General features: G+C 36.3%; 1 protein-coding gene across 1 annotated transcript in view; it reads left to right on the top strand.

Annotated features, from left to right (window-relative positions):
- Positions 1-22,032, top strand: part of SLC5A7 (solute carrier family 5 member 7) — a 30,739-nt gene extending 8,707 nt beyond the window's left edge. Inside the window, exons 5-9 of the mRNA XM_045771775.2 lie at positions 5,022-5,170; positions 8,949-9,092; positions 12,691-12,844; positions 16,777-16,994; positions 18,024-22,032. Of these exons, the coding sequence (XP_045627731.1) occupies positions 5,022-5,170; positions 8,949-9,092; positions 12,691-12,844; positions 16,777-16,994; positions 18,024-18,650 (1,292 nt within the window). The 3' untranslated portion in view covers positions 18,651-22,032. The remainder of the gene's footprint in view (positions 1-5,021; positions 5,171-8,948; positions 9,093-12,690; positions 12,845-16,776; positions 16,995-18,023) is intronic.
- Positions 22,033-24,576: the final 2,544 nt, after the last annotated feature.

Below are 24,576 nucleotides of genomic sequence, written 5' to 3'. Positions count from 1 at the left end.
ACCTTCTCTCTGGCCTCTAACACTGTGAAAGCCCAGGTGTCCTCTACTTTGGACTCAGCCCCCGCCCACACACACACCCTTTTGCACATCTGCCTAGCTAACCAGGAAATATCCTTCAGTCTTCTCTTAGATGTCACTTACTCGGAGCAGTAACCCTGACCTTGCTGGATGCCTTTCCTGTGGCCTCCTTAGGCACCTGGAATTTTGTTTTCATTGGACTTGTCACTTTGTATGATTATATGCCTGTTTATCTATATCACGCCCAAATCCAACCTCACAAAAGGGATTATAAATTTCTTGAAGGCAGAACTTGTGCCTTGTTAATAGTCGTGATCTTATCACGAATGAATGAGTGAGTGAATCATCTCTACTTTCTTCAGAAGAGAAGAAAAACAACATCACATCTTTTCTCAAAGTAACCCTCAGGTACTGGGTCGTAGACATGTTTAGGGATCTAGAAAATGAACTTATACTCCAATAAATGCTAAGGACAACCTATCCTGGGCTCACTGATTCTCAGCACACTTGTAAGCTTTAGAAAACGAGAGACTTCAGTGGGGTGGTGGGAGATCTTCAGTCAGGCTTAATAACCTGGTTTTTGATCAAGGGGAAATATAAGCCATTTCACTGAGTGTTGAGGTCCTTCTTGAAGATCAACAGTGTTGGAAGTTCTACAACCTTCCTCAGTGAACTATGTCTGTGTTTGACATCCAGGCATCTATATAGGTTTCTCTCCATCTCTTCTTACAAATGAAGATAAAAGGCTTCAGGGTACAGCTAGACCCCAAGTGGTCAAACAAAAGTGAGATAAGACGAATGTCCTTCTACTCTATATATTCCAGACCACAAACTTCTGGCTTTGGTATTATCATCAGATCTGACCTCTGTAATAGCAGATATTAGTTTATGTTACCTTTCACTTTCTTTTTTAAACTCCTATATAATCTTACCTTCTTAGTCTCCAACTGTAAAATGAAGGGATGATTTGATGTAGAAAAGAAGAGAGTTTGATAACTATAAAATACTGTATAACTCAGTGGAAAATGTTGCACTTTCTTGGTACAATATAATAATACTCCACAATTACCCCTACACTTACACTTGATGAAATTATGTGTAAAAATATACCTCCCTTCCCATCTTGCTCTCATTAGCCAAGAAGCAATGGGTAGTTTTTTGTCATTGGTTTCAACACTCACTAGAAAATGTTGATTTTAAGAACAAGTGGCCCACTGAGATATTAAAAAAGGAGTGGGCTGAATAGCTAATGGAATACAAAATGTTCACTCTCATGGAATAAAGATCAATTTACGTAACAGAGCCCTAAAGGGAGAATTGAATTAATAAACTAATATTTCTCTTTTGTAAAAAGGTTTATTTATTTTAGAGAGAGAAAGAGCACGAGCAGGGGGAGAGGCAGAGAGAGAGAGAAGCATACTCTCCTCTGAGCGCAGATCCTGACATGGGGCTCGATCTCACAAACCTGAGATCATGGTCTGAGCTGAAATCGAGAGTCAGACAGACACTCAACCAACTGAGCCACACAGGTGTCCCAACTAATATTTCTAAAGTATCTTGGAAATATAAACTTGAACTAAACTCCAAACATTGCTGCAATTAGTTATTTTTGTATGTGTGTATGTGACTATGTCTGTGTGTGTGACAATATATATGTAAAATATGTTGAGATATATATATATATATATCCCTCTCTACATAGATGCACACACATATCAAGCAACATGTATAAAAACATCGCTGCTATTGCTTGAAATATATGCTCTGGCAAAGAGAAGGTGCATTTTTAAATTAACACATTTTCTTCAAAAATAATAGTTGAACATAATTCAAAATTACTGTTTGTTAGAAATACTTCGGAATGCATAAGAATAGACAAATATAAGATCTATTACCACCCTGCTGTGAATATGCTTAATTCACCACTGAATCTTAGGAGAATTTTACACTGTCTTCTTGACATAAATGGACAACATCCTTTACAAGCATTTTTAAAAAAGAAATACATAGTTACAGGTGCCTGTGTGGCTCAGTCAGTTAAGTATCCGACTCTTGATTTTGGCTCAGTTCATGATCTCGGGGACATGGGATCAAGCCCTCCATCAGTCTCCACACTGAGCACAGGGTCTGCTTAGGATATCTCTCTCCCTCTCCTTCCACCCCTCTCCCAACTCATGCACTCTAAATAATAAATAAATAAATAAATAAATAAATAAATAAATAAATAAATAATTTTTTTAAATGTATGTTTACACTTCTCACAACTCAAATTCAGTGAATTTTTATAACTTTCTTTATAGTTTGTTTATTTTTATGGCTGCATGAATGAAGTTATATTTCATAGCAGATCTGGAAGTATAACTTATTTTGCTCACTACAAATGATGGAATTATTTAGAAAATATTTTACAAAAAAAATTCATCCCAATCTTAGTAATGATAGAGAAGTGGGTGACTTCTTTAAAACCACTGAGTTGCAACCAAATGGTAGTATTTACCAGTATCCAAATTTTTAGAATCCTAGCCCAGTGATCTTTCTTCTAAGCATACAGTCTCCCTCCCTATTTTTGGAGGTGTCGAATTAATAAAATTTTCACTAATGGGTAGAAAATTAAACAGCAGCCCAAAGAGACAGGGTAATAGTTGTACTTTTCATAATTCATAATATATGACTTAGAAATGTCATTGTTAAAGTAGAAAACCAGACCAAAAGAAGAATGGCAAGGAATTGCTACTAAAGTTTCAATATGAAGTAAATAATTACAGAAAAAAAAACTTGTTAAATATCTATACAACAATAACTCAGTCAATTACCCAAAGTCACTTATAAATAATTGTAATAATTGACTGCCTTCCCTTGTCTTCATCCTCCAATTCCTTACCAGACTTTTCATTTTATTATTTTGGCTTCACTCAATAAAATAATTTTGTTACCAAATCCAAAGCACTAAGGAAAAAAATCTCGAAAAATATTTTCTATTGTTATATTAGATCAAAATATTTTATGTTGCTCCTTCAGAAAATGGATTTTCATCTCTGATAGGTTGCATACACTGTTAGCATGCAATTGAGGAGTGGTAGCAGAACATAAGATTGCAATTAATGATATAAAAAATCACAGATTTGTTCCATGTATATTAACATTCTTATAATTGCTGTGTTTAACAATATAAAATATATAACTTTTGAGAACAATGGGGAAAGGGTTTGTAAAGCAGCAAGTGAATTCTGAATTGGAAATCCAAGAACCATAGTGGTCCAATTGTTCATTCCCTAATATTCTCATTAGAAATATAGATAACAACAAACATAATAAACTAATAACATAAGAAAAATACAAATTTTATTTCTAAGGCAGGTTTAAAACTCTGATATTGAAAATTACTTAAAAAGATTATGTTGAAATCTAAGGCCCTTCAACAAAGTGGTGTCCTAGCAGTGGGACTGGAATAAAATTTACCAATTTTATCATGTTCTTCTACAAAATTGACTTAAATCTTGGTACCTTATACCATCTGTCATTTAAAAATAAGGTAATAACAAATGTTGGAGAGGATGTGGAGAAAGGGGATCCCTCTTACACTGTTGGTGGGAATGCAAGTTGGTACAGCCACTTTGGAAAACAGTGTGGAAGTCCCTCAAAAAGTTAAAAGTAGAGCTACCCTATAATCCAGCAATTACACTACTGGGTATTAACCCCAAAGATACAGATGTATTGAAGAGAAGGGCCATATGCCCCCCAATGTTCATAGCAGCATTGTTCACAATAGCTAAATTGTGGAAGGAGCCAAGATGCCCTTCAACAGATGACTGGATTAAGAAGATGTGGTCCATATGTACAATGGAATATTAGCCATCAGAAAGAACGATTACCCAACATTTGCAGCAACATGGATGGGACTGGAAGAGATTATGCTAAGTGAAATAAGTCAAGCAGAGAAAGACAATTATCATATGGTTTCACTCATTTATGGAACATAAGAAAAAGCAGGAAGATTGGTAGGAGAAGGAAGGGACGAATGAAGGGGGTAAACAGAAGGGGGAATGAACCATGAGAGATTATGGACTCTGGGAAACAAACTGACGGCTTCAGAGGGGAGGGGGTGGGGGAATGGGATAGACTGGTGATGGGTATTAAGGAGGGCATGTAATGCATGGTGCACAGGGTGTTATATGCAAACAATGAATCATGGAACACTACATCAAAAACTAAGGATATATTGTATGGTGACTAATATAATAAAAAATTATTATTAATAAATAAATAAATAATAAAAATGTAAAAAGCTAACTAGGAGGCACCTGGGTGATTCATCCAGTTAAGTGTCTGACTCTTGGTTTCGGCTCAGGTCCTGATCTCATGGGTCACGAGACCAAGCTCGAGTTGGGCTCTATACTCAGTGGGAGTCTGCTTGGATAGTCTCTCCTTCTGCTCCTTCCGCTGCTTCCTCTCTCTCTAGTTCTCTCTCTCAAAAATAAATAAATCTTTAAAAGAACAAAAATAAAGAAAAATAAAAATAAATTTAAAAAGCTAGCAGGGGTCAGAGTTAATGCAAAATAGAAAATGAATGATTGATCTTACCTCAAAGATGAGTTAATATATTGCACATAGCTAGTAAAATTATTGCAAGTTTTTATAGTAGTATTAAATTTAGTATATTTCTTGAAATTCTGAAGTCATGTCATGAATTTTGGGTGTACCACATAAACAAGTTACCAAAGCACCAATTTCACAAAGAAAGAATATTTTTAAACATATGTGTATTTATATACATAAGTACATATATGTATTTATATACATAAGTATATATGTATATATATATACACAAGTTACAGAGATTTTAAGATTTTTGTATGAAAACTTACATTAACTGTTACTGTATAATACATTTCACATGACATGGGGAAATACCTGCTGTCACTGATCATTCAATATATCCTTGAACAGAAAGTGGAATCCATTTGAGTACCTGATCACAGCATTCTCCTGTCTGCTTTCTTCAGGAGCCACCATCAGCGTAATCATTAACGTCAACGTGCAAGTTTCTGTCATCGTCTCTGCACTGATCGTCACTCTGTACACGCTTGTGGGTGGTCTCTACTCAGTGGCCTACACTGATGTAGTTCAACTTTTCTGCATCTTCATAGGCCTGGTAAGTGGAGCCATTCACAGATTTTCTTTCTTTTTTTACTTTCCTCTCCTTCTTTCTGAAAAGTAATGTGGTATTTTTTATGAACTCAGCAAAAATTAATAGAAATGTTATTTTCCATCATGAGTAATACATAGTAAGTCATGTACCATTTGAAATTTTAAATTTCTCAGTGAATTAATTGGACAAAACATTATAATCATTTTGTTAGATTTTGACAGAAAATATGCCCTCAGTTTAATTCTTAGAAAGGTCTAGGGCTTCTTTTCCTTCATGCCTATGTTTTATGGAAACTTATGTGTGCTCTTGAGTTTGAAGGCTACACACTTTACTCAGAGTTAAAATGCAACTAAGCAGGGAGCCTGAGGTGGGCCTCAATCCAAGGACCCTGGGATCATGACCTGAGCCAAAGGTAGACACTTAACCAACTGAGTCACCCAGGTGCCCTCTGCATTGGTTTCTTAACCTTCCCCTGTATTTGTTTTAATTGATCCATAAGACAGAAAGTATCCCATTCAAAAAACTGTGGGTTTCGATATTAATCTTCACTATTCAGGGTCTAAAAACAAAGAAAAAGTTTAATTATATAAGGCATTACAAAGAATTATTATGTATTGTTTATAAGTACTAAACTAAATTAGGTAATATACGTGTGTTTCATTTAGTAAAAAGTACTGCATAATTATGAGACGAATATTATTGATATTACATTAAAAGTGCTTTTGTGTATTATGAACACATTTTAGTCAATGTTGAGCCTTTGCAAACTCAACATCTTAAAATGTGAAGACTGTGTTTTATATATATATATATGTGTATATATATATATATATATATATATATATATATATGTATATATATAATATCTAAGGTGTATCCAAGAAAACGGTGGGAGCACTCCATGCTGGGCACTGTAGTGGGTTCATACACATGTATGTTATCCTAGCTGGGTAGCCTGTAGGGCTGGTGCCCTTGGAGAAAGACCACAGAGAGAAGAAGCTAAGGCTGCACATCATGACTCCCTTCCCATGGATGATTAAAGCACCCTTGAGCCTCCTCTTTTTTCCTTCTTTTTCTCAGAATGAAAAGCTCTTCACTCTATTTTAGTGCTTATACTAAACACTTAGAAATGAAAACTGGAAGTTGAATCTCACACTCATTTTTGTTTTGTTTTTATTTTCTAGCATCTTTAATAATAGGAGGAAAATTTTAAAAGAACTGACTACAACTAAAATTATAGTTAAGCCATAAATTTACATATGCTAGCAATGATCACAACATTTCCTCTTTTTCCCTTAGCATCTATGTGCATTTCATGGAATCTCATTCACTAGTATCTTAGTTGAATTCAAGTCAATTTAATTTGCTCAATGACTCCTACTTTCTTGTTTTTAAATTGTCAAAAGCAAGTGGACAGTGCTGAAATTCAGAATTCTCCTTAGCATCGTTGTAAGCTTCCAGAAATAAATCTCTGTTCCGAATTTTGGAGGCAAGTTTGCTTTGGCAATGACAGATCTCTTAGCTGATGCACTTTATATACTAAGAAAGACAACACCAGGGGATGAAGCTACTTATTGATGATATATGTAATTTCTCATTGCTTTTCATGAGATCAGAACTTAAAATACACAGGAGCATAAATCAAGCATGCCAGTATAAAGGTAATAGGACAAATATATGTGGGAATAGGTGTTAGAGTGGTTTTCTACTACAAAATGTAACTAAACTCATGAGGAATTGAGTTGTCTTTGTTACTAGTTAAGAGCTTTTCAAACTCAATACACGAGAAACAAATAATCAAATCAAAAAATGTGCAGAAGATATGAACACTTTTCCAATGAAGACATACAAATGGCTAACAGACACATGAAAAAATGTTCAAAATCATTAGCCATCGGGGAGATTCAAATCAAAACCACATTGAGATACCACCTAATGCCAGTTAGATGGCAAAAATTGACAAGGCAGGAAACAACAAATGTTGGAGAGGATGTGGAGAAAGGGGAACCCTCTTACACTGTTGGTGGGAATGCAAGTTGGTACAGCCACTTTGGAAAACAGTGTGGATGCCCCTCAAAAAGTTAATAATAGAGCTACCCTATGACCCAGCAATTGCACTACTGGGTATTGACCCCAAAGATACAGACGTAGTGAAGAGAAGGGCCTTATGCACCCCAATGTTCATAGCAGCATTGTCCACAATAGCTAAATTGTGGAAGGAGCCGAGATGCCCCTCAACAGATGACTGGATTAAGAAGAGGTGGTCCATATATACAATGGAATATTACTCAGCCATCAAAAAGAACAATTACCCAACATTTGCAGCAACATGGATGGGACTGGAGGAGATTATGCTAAGTGAAGTAAGTCAAGCAGAGAAAGACAATTATCATATGGCTTCACTCATTTGTGGAACATAAGGAATAGCAGGGAGATTGGTAGGAGAAAGAAGGGAAGAAGGAAGGGGGGGTAAACAGAAGGGGGACTGAACCACGAGACACTATGGACTCTGGGAAACAAACTGACGGCTTCAGAGGGGAGGGGTGTGGGGGATTGGCTGGTGATGGGTATTAAGAAGGGCATGTATTACATGGAGCACTGGGTGTTATATGCAAACAATGACTCATGGAACACTACATCAAAAACTAAGGATATACTGTATGGTGACTAACATAACAGAATAAAAAATTAAAAAAAAAAGAAAGAGCTTATTGACTTGATGGAGTAAAAGACAAAGCTTGATTTGTTTTCCAAGCTTCAAATGGCTATACATGCATACATAATTAACGAATCAATTCACACCTTAAACTACCTGCTTCTCTCAAATTCTCCAATTCTGTTTATTTTATTACCATCCTTGGAGCTCCACAACTGTAAACTTGAGGTTCATCTGTTCATTTTCTCTCTCTGACCTCTTCCTGCTGTAACCTAAGGGCTGCTCAATCTCCCTTCAGAAACTTTTTCATTACCAATGTCTTTCCATGTCCAATATCATGGCTCTATTTAAGGCCATTATCTGGTTATATCAGTGCACCTACTGCTTTTCCTGACTCCTCCTTCTAAGCTTACTGTTCACATCTATGATATTAAAATGCAGAAGAAATATAGTAAAATCTTTTTAAAACTCAGAAGAAATGCCTCTAGCTTCCAGTTGCCTTCAAAACAAAATATAAGCCCCTTAGTTTGCAATTCAAATTTCTTGCCCTTTATTTATGTTGATCTCTCCCATTTCCCTAAGCCACTCCCATACCAGAATACCTTGTCACTCAAAAGATCTGTGTGCATACCCTGTATGTTCTTCTCCTCTTTGCCTTGTTCCACCTAGACAGCCTTCCCATTCTCTTCCTTCTTCTTTTATTAGCAATGGGCTCATCCTTGAAGTTTTGTCTTACCTATCAAGTTCTCAATCAGATCTTTCTTTGTCACTTTAATAAACGGACATCTTTCTCTAAGTCAAAGAAAACATTAAAATTTTATATATAGATATACTTAATGTTCTCAAATTTAATGTTTTCTTCCCAAAGGTTGGCTGACTGCTCCTATAATTGATATGACATGGTATAATTAGGCACAGGTATAGATAATATGTTACTCTAACTTTTTTTAATCAGTATTTGATGGCGTCCCGCAGAGAACATGATTCCAGGTTCTTCTCTGTCTGAACAAGAGGAACAACTGAGCTATGTGATCTATGAGAACACAAAACATGTGTCTAAACCTTGTGTATATGAGACAGGCAAAAGCCATAGCTTAACTCTGTCACGTCCGTCTTTGGTTGCAGTGGATGAGCATTCCTTTCGCCCTGTCACATTCTGCAGTCACCGACATTGGGTACACTGCTCTGCATGCCAAATACCAAAAGCCTTGGCTGGGGACCATTGAATCATTTGAAGTCTACACTTGGCTTGATAGTTTTCTGCTGTTGGTAAGTAATGCCCTTACCTGAGGAAGGCAGTCTCATTTTTCCTAAAATTAACCGCATTTTTAAGATTGAAGGTTTATATGTAAATTTTACTTACTGGCTCATGTCTTTTTCTGCACTGACTACTTCCTGTTGGAAGGATAGAGCCACTTACTGACTATGGTAGCTGACTGGTGCCCAAGTGGAGAGAGAAGCCTTAAAGAGAGAATGTCTACGGTGTGATGTATGGTGCATCCACATTTCTATTGTGCTTGCATGTAAAGAACACCATGCCCTATCCCCAGGGACTTACCTAATCTGAGGTCAAGCCACCTAAAAGTTTTAATTTGGATTAAGGCATTAAAACAAGCTTCTTCTGAAATAAGTAACCCATTCAGTCTAATTACTGAGTAAATTATTGCCAAAAGTGCAGACGGAAGTTGGGAAAGGGGGTGTCATTCAGGAAAGATGTCAAGAAGGAAGTGCTGGGAAGTCAGAGACAGCTTAGGAACTTGCAGAACTTTGGGCTGAAGGTGTTGGTAGTGAGATGTGGGGCACAGAAGAAATAAAGGCAGATCACAGATTGAGGGATGAGGGGAAAGACAAAAGAACCTGCCAGATTTTGTGATCTTGCTAACGAGAGGGGTTACTTAAAAAGTAAAACACTGTATTGAACTTCAAAATAAGAAATAAATTAACATTTATTATTATTAACATTTATATCAAAATTAAAGGGACATTATTTTTGTTTTCTTTTTAGAGGGTTTCCTTTTTAGAGGCTTCACAATATTTTGTGATTTCACTTTGTATTTGTGTCACTTTGCTAAATTTCAGCAGTTAAAGTAGATATGTCTGTCTCAGTAGAGAAATTCCTAGTAAGAAGGCAGGAAAACATACAAACAAGTTGTTTCCAATGGTGGGTGGTGGAGGGCTTCTTTCCCAAGGTTTGTTAAGAAATGAATTGGCTGACATTTTTCTAGAATGGCTTATAATTATGAATTGAATAGAGAAAGGGGTTAAATATTACAAGTATGTGAAATTATATCTGCATGGCTATTTATGGTTATATATGGAGGAGATTATGGCACTCAGAGAACATAGGCAGTCTGTTGATAATCACACCATTGTCTGAGTGAGAGATTGAGATAAAGCATCAAGACCCTAAAGTCATTTCTCCTACACTACACTTTAGTCCTTAGATTTATTAATCTTCAAGATAATGCATTATATCCAATGACTGCTAAAGTTTCTTCCATCTCCCAAAATTATATGACTACGTCATGTTCATTCTTCAAAATGTAGTATAAGTGGTAGTGAAACGATAGATGTTGAATGGACGAATGAGTGAACTGTAGAAGTATGCCTCGAAATGTTTCACCAAGGGTCTCTGATCTTCCAACTGTCTCTGAACTTCCACCTGTCATAAGGACTTGTGGAGTCCTGCTCTGGATACCTTCCAGGGATCTCCCAGTCCCACCCTGAACCTGCTCGCTGACAGCATTCTTCAGCTGGCCTGTTGTGGTGGCCTTTCACAGTCTCCATGCGGCAGCCTGCCCACATCTCACTTGTCCAAACCCATCTTCCACCTTAGTCATCAGGGCTTCTGTTTGTCTGCGGAGGTCAGATTTTACCTTACTTACAAAGCTCTGACAACTTAAATGTCTGGAGAGATTGGCATGTAAATGGTTCATACAGGCATTGAAATTATCGATGAATATTCATTGGCATAGAAAATGTTAACAATATTCAGACAGTCCTGATTTATAATGGTTCAACTTAATAGGTTTTCAACTTTGCAGTGGTGAGAAGGCAATAGCATTCAGTAGAGGCCATACTTTGAATTTTGATCTTTTCCCAGGGCTAGCAATATGTGGTATAATCCTCTCTCATTGTGCTGTGCTGCGGCAACCAGCCACAGCTCCCAGTCAGCCATGAGGGTGAACAACAGATACACTGACTAACATTCTGTACCCATACACCATGCTGCTTTTCCCTTTAGGTATAGTATTCAATAAATTATAGAACATATTCAACACTTCATTATAAAGTAAGCTTTATGTTCAATGACTTGTCCAACTATAGGCTAATGTCAGTGTTCTGAGCATGTTTAAGGTAGTCTAGGCTGAACTATGATGTTCAGTAGTTCAGGTGTATTAAATGACTTTTTGGTTTTGACTTCAGATATTTTCAATTTATGATGGGTTTATTGGGATGTAACCCCATCATAAGAAGGAAGATCTGTATGGATTAACAGGTTGCAAACCAAAGGAAGAGTTTTGGAATAATATAGACTTGAGGCATGGACTATGAATTTTAGAATTTCTTCTTTTACTTTTTTTTTAACTTTTAAACATGTATAGCTTTTATACAGAGGAGATTATCCTGGAATCAATATGTAACAAGCACTCTCATTAGCACAGAGGTGAGTGATAAACAAGATATCCCAGAATTTGGAGCCCAGTGAGGGAGACAGGCAATTTAAGAAACAACTTCAGTACATTGTAATATGGAAAATTCATTCACCAGTTCACTCATTCGTGTGATAAATATTTATTGAACACTGCATACAAGTCAGAGAACCATGGCAGTAATCATGGGGAAGGTATTCCTCAGCATCCTCTTTAGCCACTCCCACACAACTTAACCTTTAATTAAGCCAAGACACAGTGGTCTCAGAGCTGCTTCATTGCTTTTTTCTTTCTTCCTTTTTCACACTGAATTCTCTGCCAGGTGTTCTCTTCTCTCTCCATCTCTACGTAGTGACGCCCTCTCATGCAGTTCTGTAGGTTTTCCTGATTATCATGCAGTTGTCCTTCCTCCCACTTCCCCCCCTCCCTCTGTTACCCCTGAATAATTAATTGTTCTCATTTTTCTTCCCATACATACCTCCTCATACCAGGCAACAAATTACATTATAGTTCACTGTCTCCAAAACTTTTATGATTGCATATCCAAAATAAGAATTTAAGCACACTCCCAGTGTAGATATATGTAGTTATGAATTACTTATATAGAGTGTACTAATACGTTGTATAATCATTTAATAAAAAGAATGTAACATATAAGTATGAGGTAAAAATAAGTATAAGTAGAAATTCTAATATTTTCTTTTATGCTCTTTTATATTGTCTTGAGCACTCTGCACATGCCACTTTGGAAGACACTGTGTTGCATTGACTCTCCTAGTGAACAGGGAGCTCCAGAGCAAGAACCAGTCCCCTCACAACCATCCTATTACCTGGTCCAGAAATATTTACTGGGTTTTATTGATTCAGATTAAAGTTTCTCCTTTCAGAATCTTAATTTTTTTGAGACAGTTTTGTGATGGTTAAAACGTCCAAATGAAAATAAATTGAAGGCTTCTGGATAGTTCTAATGCAGTTTGAGGTAGGTAAATTAAAGAATAGAAAATATAGGGCTACATAACGATGAAGGAAAAAAACTTGAGGAAATTCTGCACAGTTGAAAACGTGACAATAACATGATCGCAACTGAGATGTTTGGCATATAGAACCATTGTTCTATTGTGAATGTGACCATAAAACAAAAAATCTTATTTAAAAATACCTAATAGATATTGTTTGCCTCCAATTCATTTTGAGTCCCTCTTGTTCCCATGCAGATGCTGGGTGGAATACCATGGCAAGCCTACTTCCAGAGGGTCCTCTCTTCATCCTCAGCCACCTATGCTCAAGTGTTGTCTTTCCTGGCAGCTTTTGGGTGCCTGGTGATGGCTCTACCACCCATACTCATTGGGGCCATTGGAGCATCAACAGGTATATCTCTTGCAGCTTTGCTAATTGACCAATTACCACCCAGCTGCCCTCCCTCCCCTACTTGCCCTCTTAACTCCACTTAGTTGTTTCTCATCATATTCATATAGAGACCTTTTTATAGCATTCAAATAACTGTATTATAGCTCAGTGCCTGCAGTTTTTGATTGCTCTCCCCACCAATAAAACCTATGTGAGCATACCCCCCATGTTGATATACTTATAAATTGTCTATATGTAATCCTGTCAGCAGTGGTTCTCAACCAAGGTGCACATTGACATCATCTGGGGAAGAGAAGAGATGCTTTTAAAAATACCTATTTCTATCCTACCCTACAGGGATTTTATTTTAATAATCTAAGATGGAGCCAGAGACCAGTGTTTTTTAAAGACCCTTAGTTGGTCGAAGTTGGCCTGAGTTGGACGTTACTGGCTTAGAAACTTAACTGACACCTAAGGACCACTTTGAACTTGAGATTCCTGCTTTACATTTTTTTAATAGTTTGTTAATTAAAAAGTTTCTTTCTTGGAGAAATAAATTAGTAAGTGTGAAGGTAAAAGTAAAATTAAGGCACTGAGACTTAGATAATATGTTAATCAAAATTGGTAAAAAGAGATGTTTGTAAGATGCTTGTCTCCTAGTTAGCCTCTACCTAAAACCTTTTTATAATCTCACCATTAATTTAAGTGAAATTGCTAATTATTCCTGACACTTACGTATTTATGCTATACAGCTTCCAAAAGCATTCATGAAAATACATCACAGTAACCAAATTCAAAGAAGTCCTGTAGGTAGAAGTCATTAAAACAGACTATATAAATTTACCTTTCACTCCACTGTGTTTCGTAAAGATGATACAGGGTGATAACACCCAAGGCTATTTTGATTTTCAAGTAGAGCTGCTTTTTGGATTATGTAAGTTTTACAAGAGCAGTCATGGTTCATAGCATACATTCTCCACTCCAGTTGTTCATCCATGACATAAATATTTAAAAAGTTGTTTGACAAATGTGATTGTGTGTCTTTGAATGAAAGATAGCATTTATGTCACAATCAGAAAACAGATCTGGCTATGTATGCGTGCTCATGCATGTGTGTGTGTGTGTGTGTGTGTGTGTGCGCGTGTTGTAGGACAACAGACTGAAAAAGCCAATGTAAACTCTATTTTTTTTTCTTGGATTAGGTACACATTCTTGGTTGTTACTTCTGGTACCATAACATCTCAATGAAAGCTATAAAATTGGCTTCAACAAAGCATAGCTTTGAACAATTGTAGTGGAAAATGGGGAAAGAAAAAAGTGGTAGGATCCAAGGAAAACCACTCCTATTTGGTCCTTGAATTATGCCATTGAAGTTCAGCAAATAAAAAAGGAGCTATACGAATGTACATTTAAAGATTCCATTGTAATTCTTCAGTACATATAGTATAACTAAACAGTAAAGAACTATATATTTTCAAAGATAAACTTATTTTTTCATTTGTACCATGATTTTCTTCATCTTGCATGGTGCACAAGATGTTTTTGTACCCTTTACAATAAATTCTTTTTTTTAATAATTTTTATTATGTTATGTTAGTCACCATACAGTATATCCTTAGTTTTTGATATAATGTTCCACAATAGATTCTTAATAGCCATTTTCTAAGTAATAGGAAAAAATATATTAGCACAATGCAGAATTTCATTTGTTAAAAAAATCAATTCAAAGATGTAATTCCTTCTATGAATTCTAGAGTTCAGCAGACCAACTCATCTTAAAATTTAAATAATCTTACAGCCTATTTTACTAGTGGCTCATCTCAGGTTCTGTTGAGGAAGAATATTAATATTAAATAATATTAAAGTCCTAGACTGCTAATGCATAGGTTTGTATAAATCAAAACACTCAGGTTTTTGGCTGGATTTAAAAAATTAATGGAAATTTTTGGAAAATAATGCTGACAGTGTTTAATTGATCATACAAGTCCTTCAATTATGATAAAAAGACTTAAGCTTGCCAAAATAAAAAATATAGTGTCTTATTTTCTTTATAATATCAATAACAGATATAATTTCTAAGTTTCAAATTTTATTATTTTCCTTTTTAAAAAAAATTTTTTATTATATTATGTTAGTCACCATACAGTACATCCCTGGTTTTCGATGTAAGGCTCGATGATTCATTAGTTGTGTATAACACCCAGTGCACCATACAATACGTGCCCTCCTTACTACCCATCACCGGTCTATCCCATTCCCCCACCCCCCTCCCCTCTGAAGCCCTCAGTTTGTTTCCCAGAGTCCATAGTCTCCCATGGTTCATTCCCCTTTCTTTTTATAATAATTTTTTGTTATGTTATGTTAGTCACCATACAGTACATCCTTAGTTTTTGATGTAATGTTCTGTGATTCATTATTTGCATATAACACCCAGTGCACCATGCAATATGTGCCCTCCTTAATACCCATCACTGGCCTATCCCAATCCCCCACCCCCCTCCCTTTTGAAGCCCTCAGTTTGTAAGTTTCAAATTTTAAAACTTGAAAGCACATATGCCTATTTTTTTTTTTTTGAAAACCATTTATATATTTGAAGAAACTGCGTGTTGCTTACTTTGGCTTTGTGGCTTTAAAAAACATTTTCAGACACTTACATATATTATTTATTGTATGAAAATGTGTGGTTATATAATTTATGTATGTAGTTTTTCTAAATGAGCTTCACAGTGTTATTTTGCAAGATAAAATAAATTGGTAATACTCTGTAATGAAATTTTACTCCAAAGGTTAATCTATTGCACTAACTATAATTTGGTGAATTCCCAGATTTAGCTGAATATTACCATCATTCAGAAATATGCAATCAGAATCTTTCAGGATACTCTGCATTGTAAAGGCATGCCCGAGAGATCCCAGTGTTCATTAAGGTTTGCAAACCACTGAATTAATCCAGTGATGGTTCTTCTTTTTACTTCTTGTTTTAACAAAATCAAGCACTTGCCATTCTCTGCCCATTTCTTCCTTATCCTCACAACTGTCAAACTGGTTCATTGCTTTTAACAGCCTGGCTCACGGACTCAGCCAGATATGTGCTGTAAACAGTTGCCTATGCATCTCTGGTGCCCATGCCCTCCTGCTTCCTTGAGACTCTTTCTATTTTTCATGTTTTGAGTCCTTTTACACAGAGTCCAAAATCCTCCTGAAGTGCAGCCTCATATCTGCACTTTCTACTCAATAAAGCAAGGACTTTCCTTTATCTATTGTGCCTCCTGTTTCTAGTAAGTGGAATCCAATGCAAGAAGGAATTTAGTTGGGAGAAAAATGATGCTGAGGAAGCTCCAAAACCAAGTTCATATACAGGAAGAGGATGGGTGAGAATAGCTCCTCTATTGTCTATACATTAATGCATGTGTGACTGAGGACTGAAACACTAAGTGTCCTCTCACATCTCCAGCTGGTTGAAGAAATATTCCACGCTTTTGTTTTAGAACATCTGTTTTCCATTCTGAACAATTTGATGTCGTAATTACAGGAGAGAAATACAGAGTAGGTAGGTAGGTAAGTAGATAGAAGATTGATGATTGATAGGCAGACAGATGATAGATGGATGGATAGATAGATGATAGATAGATAGATGATAGATAGATAGATAGATAGATAGATAGATAGATAGATAGATAGATGATATAGATAACAGGTCTTATGAATAAGGCTAAGTGTAACCAAAACCCACTAGAAGCCAGAATTGTATATAAGACAGTGGACTTCCCACCTACTTAGACCAACATACCTAGTTAGATTTCTAGACCAAATTATAGACTTCTCCTCTAATTAGACTTATTCATACATTCTGAATTTATTTCAAAAGCTCCAAGTAAATAGGATGACCTCCAGATAGATAAAGAACACATGGGTCTTTGGTTGTCTTTATATTTGTTTTTCCTGTTCAACAGACTGGAACCAGACTTCATACAGGCCTCTAGATCCCAAGAGCAACAACCAAACGGACATGATTTTACCAATTGTTCTGAAGTACCTCTGCCCTGTGTACATTTCTTACTTTGGTCTTGGTGCAGTTTCTGCTGCTGTTATGTCATCAGCAGATTCTTCGATCTTGTCAGCAAGTTCCATGTTTGCCCGGAACATCTACCAGCTTTCGTTCAGACAGAATGTAAGAAAGATTTTTTCAGACGTAACATCATCATTGTTGTTGCTGTTGTCATTCCATTTATTGTGTCTGTAGTATTACGTATTTATTAATATCCTATTTTAAATTGGGCCCTAGTTTGATTAAGCACACAAGGTTAACTAACACTGAATTTTATTGAAGCTGTATGTAAACATTTTTAATGCATGTTATCATTCATGTTGGTGTGGAAGGGAACAAATCAACACAGGCATTTTTCGCGAGGTACAGTCATATTGCCGTAATTTACATTTCTTGTCTTTCTGATGAGTCATGAAACCTAAAATAGTGAAAAACTTTGAATATAATCAAGTATGATAAGAAACTTGAAGCAGAACATAGTGAGTAAGTTATTTCGTGGGCATTTGTGTAGCATCTGTCCCACTCTTCCCTTGAACTCCCAAGTCTATATTGGTAAGAAAATTGCCTCTTAGTGTGATTGACCTTATTGAATCAAGAGGGTGCAGAACAGCACTGTTGTGTCACTGAGGAGCCAACAGCCCCTATTCACCTTCTTCCTTCACTAAGGCTTTGTCTTTCTCTAGTTTTCCTAGGTCATAGTGAACAAAATGATCCCACTTGTTTTTTAAGGTGGCTGGACTTAAAGATGGTAGGACTCCCAGGAGATAGCAAGCAAGGGTGGGCCATCCCTGCTCACAGCCACATAGGAATTATTCCTTAATATGTTAAGTATGTGAAATCCTTTCTTTCATTACTATTCCTGTATGACAGCACATTGGCTCACCTCACTTCTCCCCTGCATGTTCAGGGAAAGGTGTAGCTGCTTGTGCTTCCACAAATGGCACACAGAAACCCCTCCCAAAGGCCCACCAGGGAAGCCACCTAGATTGCTTGCTACCTATGCTGTGGTTTAGGCTGATTTTGACCTCACTGACCTAGACGAACCAGGGGAATTGTTTAGACCAGCTTTAAAGCACAGAAATGCACCTCATTCTTCACCTAAATGAGCCAGCTCACTGTGTGAAAAGCTGTCACTGTGGCAATTTCTTGCAGGCATCAGACAAGGAAATCATCTGGGTCATGCGAATCACCGTGTTAGTGTTTGGAGCTTCTGCCACAGCCATGGCCTTACTAACCAAGACCGTATACGGGCTCTGGTACCTCAGCTCAGACCTTGTTTACATCATCATCTTCCCCCAGCTGCTCTGTGTGCTCTTCATCAAGGGAACCAACACGTACGGGGCTGTGGCAGGTTACGTGTTTGGCCTTTTCCTGAGAATAACCGGCGGGGAGCCGTATCTGTACCTGCAGCCCTTGATCTTTTACCCTGGTTATTACTCTGATAAGAATGGCATATATAATCAGAGATTCCCATTTAAAACCCTCTCCATGGTTACCTCGTTCTTATCCAACATTTGCATCTCCTATCTAGCTAAATACCTGTTTGAAAGTGGAAACTTGCCACCCAAATTAGATGTGTTTGATGCTGTTGTTGCAAGGCACAGTGAAGAAAACATGGATAAGACAATTCTGGTCAAAAATGAAAATATTAAATTGGACGAACTTGCGCCAGTGAAGCCCCGGCAGAGCATAACTCTCAGCTCCACTTTTACCAATAAGGAGGCCTTCGTCAACATCGACTCCAGCCCAGAAGGGTCTGGGACTGAAGATAACTCATAATGACCCCATCCAAATAAAATACTGCTTTCACAAACAGAGGGCCACAGCAGGCTAGTCTGGGAAGGATGGGTTGCAGCATATAAAAAAATATACTTTAAAAACAAATAGCATTCAGGAAGATAGAAGTCCATATAAAAGTGCAATTGCTCAAATGCAAGCCAAGCTAGAGGGAAGCATCTGTGAAAGCGACAACTTGTTTTCTCATCGATATTTCTCATCCTCGTTTGATTCTGACTTTAGTTAGTTTTAAGTATTCAAAATTGAATTAAGCCCCGTTCAAAGAACAGAGGGCCAAACAGAGTATTTATCTTTATTCTGAAAAAAAGAAGTAGATACAAAAGAGCCAAGGAGATTAGGTGGACTTGATCCAGATCTTGTCTGCTAATGCACTAGTGGGTATGGTTTATTGTCACAGTGAAGTCAGGAGAGGAACTTGCTATCACTCCAATGAATGGTGCAACAAATTAACCACTGATTGTCCTGATGTGATGATTGATCCCTTCTTTCATGTTCTTAACTAGAACATTAGCTGGATATGAAATTCGTTTCACTTTTTGTAGTGGCACGTATTATTCTGAGCGCAGACACACACACAAAATATTGTTTTGTGTCATTTCTTTAGGTACAAGGTAATAGGAAAGTAGAATCCATCTTTGTAGGGGAGCACTGGTTCCTTTGAGTGTGCCTAACAGCTACCATACACATTGAGACACGTACCTGGAGGACGGAAGTCATGATTATTAGGCAACCTTAAAGCAATAAATCAAGAAGGCCATTAAGCAGAAAGTGAAAGGAAGAAGAATGGGTTTTTACCTTCATCTGAAATTTATATAGTTTTGCTTCATGGTAAAAGAACCAACGTCTTGGCTTCCTATCTAAATTGGTATTGGAAGTGAAATTGAGCCATGTACAAGGAGAGGGAGCAGCATAACACCAATTAAGGTTAATGAGAGATGAACAGCCCCTCCTGATAAAACTAGAAAAACAAAACCTTCTCAGTTTTGGACCTTCATTTGCGAGGATGATTTAGTGTCAAGAGAGTGACTCTGGCACTTTTTGCAAAAGCCAGTCTTAGGTACTAGACAAATCACCACTACAGAGAGTAGATAGTGACTTTTAAAATGCAGAAGGAAGCAGAAAGTAAAAATAAGTCCTAAAGGGAAAAAGCCATCAATTTTCACATTTAGTGTCTACATAACTTTAATGAGATTGGTCATTAAATATTATTTTGCTCCTTTTCTGGAGTTAAAAAGTGCATATATGTGTATATATACATATATACATATATGTATACATATACATGTACACGTGTGTGTATGTGTGTGTGTATGCATGCAGTGGTTTGTATCCATTTTAGAATTTTAAATGCTTTCCCAGTAGTCACATTATAGAAATAACCAGATCTATGTCTACAAAAACAGAGTGAATTGATGAGCTTAAAAAATTATCTGCGCATTTGATCCAATAAGGAAAGGCAACATGACTTTTTTACACTAAAGTACATTGTCCAAAGACATTTGTTTTGCAATTCATAGACAAAATGAAATTAATTCAGTGTTCAACATTAAGTATAAAAGTTGTGTTCAGGAAGCTAGAATTCCTTTTTTAAAAAAATATTGTCTAAAAGCATCAAATAATGCATCTCCTTTGTTATTAAACATGAGTTAAATTCACAGGGTAATTTTTAAAATATGAATTAAATAATTTTACATGTTGTAATGTCCTATATTTTAATGCTTTATCAAAACTTGTTGGAGAATATGATGTTGTGTTCAGAATCTTTATAGAACATCGTCTATACTTAAATGAAAAGAGAATTATTTTCACTCATCTATTTGCTCAGAATCTTCTCTATGTCTAGTACCCAATGGAGTACTTGGAAAGAGCACATTTTTGGAACTAGTAAGTGTGGGAATCCCAAGATTCTCAGACATGGATGGAGAGATTCCTTCCAGGGCAGGAAGGTCACGAAGGACAAAGTACAGTGATGGAACCATTTGGCATGGAAAAGTGATTCATTCCTGGGGACTGCAGTTCCGGGTACATTCAACCTATTTAGGCGCCAGCTTCCGTAGAAGACATCACCATATTCTAATAGAATACAACAGGGATTTAGTCTCTTTGAAGATGTTATAGTTTACAATTTTACTGGGAAACAGTTGTCCAAATATGTTCAGATATGTGCAATGACCTTAGTTAAATCCAGTGAAATAGAATAAATACTAACAGTGAAAATTTCTTCCATCCCATTCATTTTGTAATAATAAAAGATAAAGGGGGGGAAGGGTTTACCTTATCCAAAATATTAAAAACTAGATAACTTAAATAATGTAAGCCAATAAATAATGTCCTATTTTTATTTCACATGTTGTTTCATACCTATTCTCAAACTAGATTTACAAAAAGCTAGTTTAATATAAAATCCACTAATAAATGTGCAAAATATTGGTAAGACGGTTTTTTTAAAAGGACAAAAAAATGACGATCAAAGGGAATGAAACACAATCACAGGGTTGTCAGGCACATTCACACGCACATTTCCCTCTTTCCAAGAAAGGAACACAGTTGAGACTCTCAGAAGACAATGCCTTATGCTCATCTCTGCTCTGTTTTGACATCGTGGATAATTCTGGTGGCTTTGTATTCTTCCAGCTTCACTCAGTGGATCTAATTTTCAAAAACCCATTCTCAATGAAAATAAAACAACAGAAACATTTTAGACACCTCTGGAGGTAATACCCATGGATAAAGCATTAGAATAAAACATATATTGTATTTTCATACTTCTACAATAATTTGTAACATGGTTTCTTGGTTAATTTTAACATGTTTTTTCCCCCACACATATTTTCCAAAACATCAAGCTTGTAGCTGGACTGAAAAGTCAACAAGCTTTCAAATAGTGTCAAAATTCAACTTTGTTGCTACTGTTAAAGTACTGAATTATATGTGAATGTTAAATGAATGTAAGCTTGAAATAAGTGAATCTAATGTAATGGCTATTAGCTTTTTATTTGGAAATAATGAATTGGCATTGTATTTTAAACATAAAGTGTGACTTTTTCTTTATAGCCTTTGAGAAAATTTACTCTGGCATAATGTATAATTTATTGTAAGTTTGCTACTGAGTGGACAGATACATATAATGGTTCTAAACATATATCTTTGTCTGTCAAAATATTATATAAATTATGCTTAAAATAAGTAGATTTGCAGCTATACATGTAAATGTTTTCAATGTAAAGGTATTGTATTAAATTGTGCTGGTGCAATTCAGGAGATAATTGTCTAGGTTTGGCTTTTTGCGGCCCTCTCTTAAAACCAATATAAGTGGTGCTTAGAGACAACTATGCAATGGAATTGAAATAAACCATCTCACTGCTGGAACATAAAAAATATGAAATGGCAATATTACACCTTGCATAAATCTTAGGGCAATATGTGATATCATATCTCAAAAAATGTGAATTATTGTTCCTGAAAAAGAAGTTCTGCCACTTGCACATAGGCCTTTCTTTGAGTCAAACAAATCAGTAGACAGAATATCTGTTCCATTAATATCAAGATATCTGCATCTTAAAAACCAAGTAGCTGTCTGATAATTATTGGTCTAGGATACACAACCAATCTTTAAGTGAAGAACTGTCCTCATTATGCTCTGATTATGCACTTTATATCTTTTACTAACTTTCTCAAAGTGTCTTGGAAAGTGTAATTATATATGTATTCTCAGAACTTTGACCTCTTACACCTTAATCATAAACATTTGTGCCTTTGGTTATATAGAGACGAGGGGCTTAGAATGAGCTTAAGGATGAATGAAGGAAAGAATAAATAGTTACAGGAAGAAATATATCAGTTTGTCTGCCATTTTGGACACATTTCTGAAAAGCCTGTAATTTGCTTTATCCCGATTCTATACTACAGGGGAAATTATTAGGAGCTAGAAAAGACAATGTGTATTGGAGCATGTGTGTGCTTTCTTCATTTTAACCCTAGTGTTAAGAGAGTTTAATTTTATCATTAGCATTCTCCTCTAAGGTGGATATTCTGAGAGAGGTCCAAAGAGTTACAAGATCATGATAAATGATCACTTCTTCATATTTTATACAATCACCCAAAGAAGAAACCCACAACAGTAAAAAAACAGACATCTCCTCGTATTTAAATTCTTTTTAATCAAGAAGTAAATGGTAATTTTGTTTTGGTTTTTGGTTGGAAAGCTATGGTTACCTATTTAAAATAAGTACCACCTTATGTATTTGGAAAGCCAAAATGCTGAGTTGATTTATGAATTTTTGAACTAGGAGTAGTTAAAAGCATAAACCAGATAGGACCAAAAGGCTAATAATGATGGAGTAGTAGATATTAATGAAAGGAAACTGAAAATGGCCTCTGATGGTGCTGCAAAATGCAGCTGGAATGTGGGAGCCACAGCACAAGAATGGCTCGGACTCACTGGCCTCTGGCCTAATTGTAGCATAACTTGGAAGACAGTAGCTGAGAGTGGAAATACAGAGTAAGACACGTAATGGCTTTATTTTTTTTTATGTTTTTTTATTATATTATGTTAGTCACCATACAGTACATCCCTGGTTTCTGATGTAAAGTTCCATGATTCATTAGTTGTGTATAACACCCAGTGCACCATGAAATACATGCCCTCCTTACTACCCATCACCAGCCTATCCCATTCCCCCACTCCCCTCCCCTCTGAAGCCCTCAGTTTTTTTCTCAGAGTCCATAGTCTGTAATGCTTCATTCCCCCTTCTGATTACCCCCCCTTTCTTTATCCCTTTCTTCCCCTACCGATCTTCCTAGTTCTTATGTTCCACATATGGCTTTAAATAGCCACTCTGCCTCAGATTGAGGGTCTCAACAGTCATAATCTTAGCCAAGGCACTTAACTTCTAGAGCCTCAGTTTCCCAAATGAGAATTGCATTTATCTGTTACTGGGCTGAAATTCTCCAATACCTTAAAGGCTATGTGGTAGATAGAACACATAAGTGTAAAGATATGGAACTATAAACATAGCTCTGCAGCTGGGAGAATTGGACAAAGCACATTTAGCTATTTGGGAAGTTATTTTGCCTGTGAATCTTGTTATATTCAACTAGTTTAAAGCCTGGATTCTAAATTAGGGATGAAGAAAGAAGAGTCATGTTTTCAAGTACATTGACATGAAGGTTATATTTGCTTTGTTTGACTTTTCAAGGACCTAATGTAACAGAATTTTAGTGCTGCTCTGCATGCACCCCAGTTGTGGTCCACGTATGCATATGAACTTAACAAGAAGTGACGAAGTCTATGGGAAAGGTCATCTCATTATTCGTGTGGGAATTTTCAGGCAATACCACCACCAAGAGCACTTTGTGCTTGGAATAAGAAATGGAAAATCTGTAGGTCATTTATAGGTTTGGAAAAGTCAATCAAAAGTTTCTTTAGTTTGGCTGTTTTGTGTATTTCTGATCATCCCATTTAAAAGCATCCCTTTGACTCAATTTCTTAAAGGTAAAAAAAAATGATAGATTGAAAAAGCAAATTTTGTTTTTTGAAAGCCACTCAAAGCTGGCCTTCAAAGCTCATAAATGTTTATGTTGGGGGTGGGAGTGGAAATGTGCTGATGGACTCCAATAGAAATTAACATGAAATTTAAAAGTATCAGGATCAAGAAAGCATTGCAAACCGTATTACTCTATATAGGTTAAGATGTCCTGAGCACAGATGGCCATGGGCATAAAATATAAGCTATGACTTAAGTGCAGGGAACACTCTGGGTTGAACACATGCAAAGCAATTGCAGCCCCAACCATGTTTGTTCATGTTCACAGAGCATGAATAGATACAATGGATGCTACATGATCTATTTTCTGTTACTCAACGTTGAATTGACATTTACCCTTCAGAAAAAATCTAACCCACATA

The sequence above is a fragment of the Ursus americanus genome, chromosome 7, assembly GCF_024610735.1.
Source record: "Ursus americanus isolate L20-20 chromosome 7, mUrsAme1.1.p, whole genome shotgun sequence".
NCBI classification, from domain to species: domain Eukaryota; kingdom Metazoa; phylum Chordata; class Mammalia; order Carnivora; family Ursidae; genus Ursus; species Ursus americanus.
Note: the sequence above shows the minus strand (reverse complement) of the source record. Positions and strands in the feature narration are given on the sequence as shown.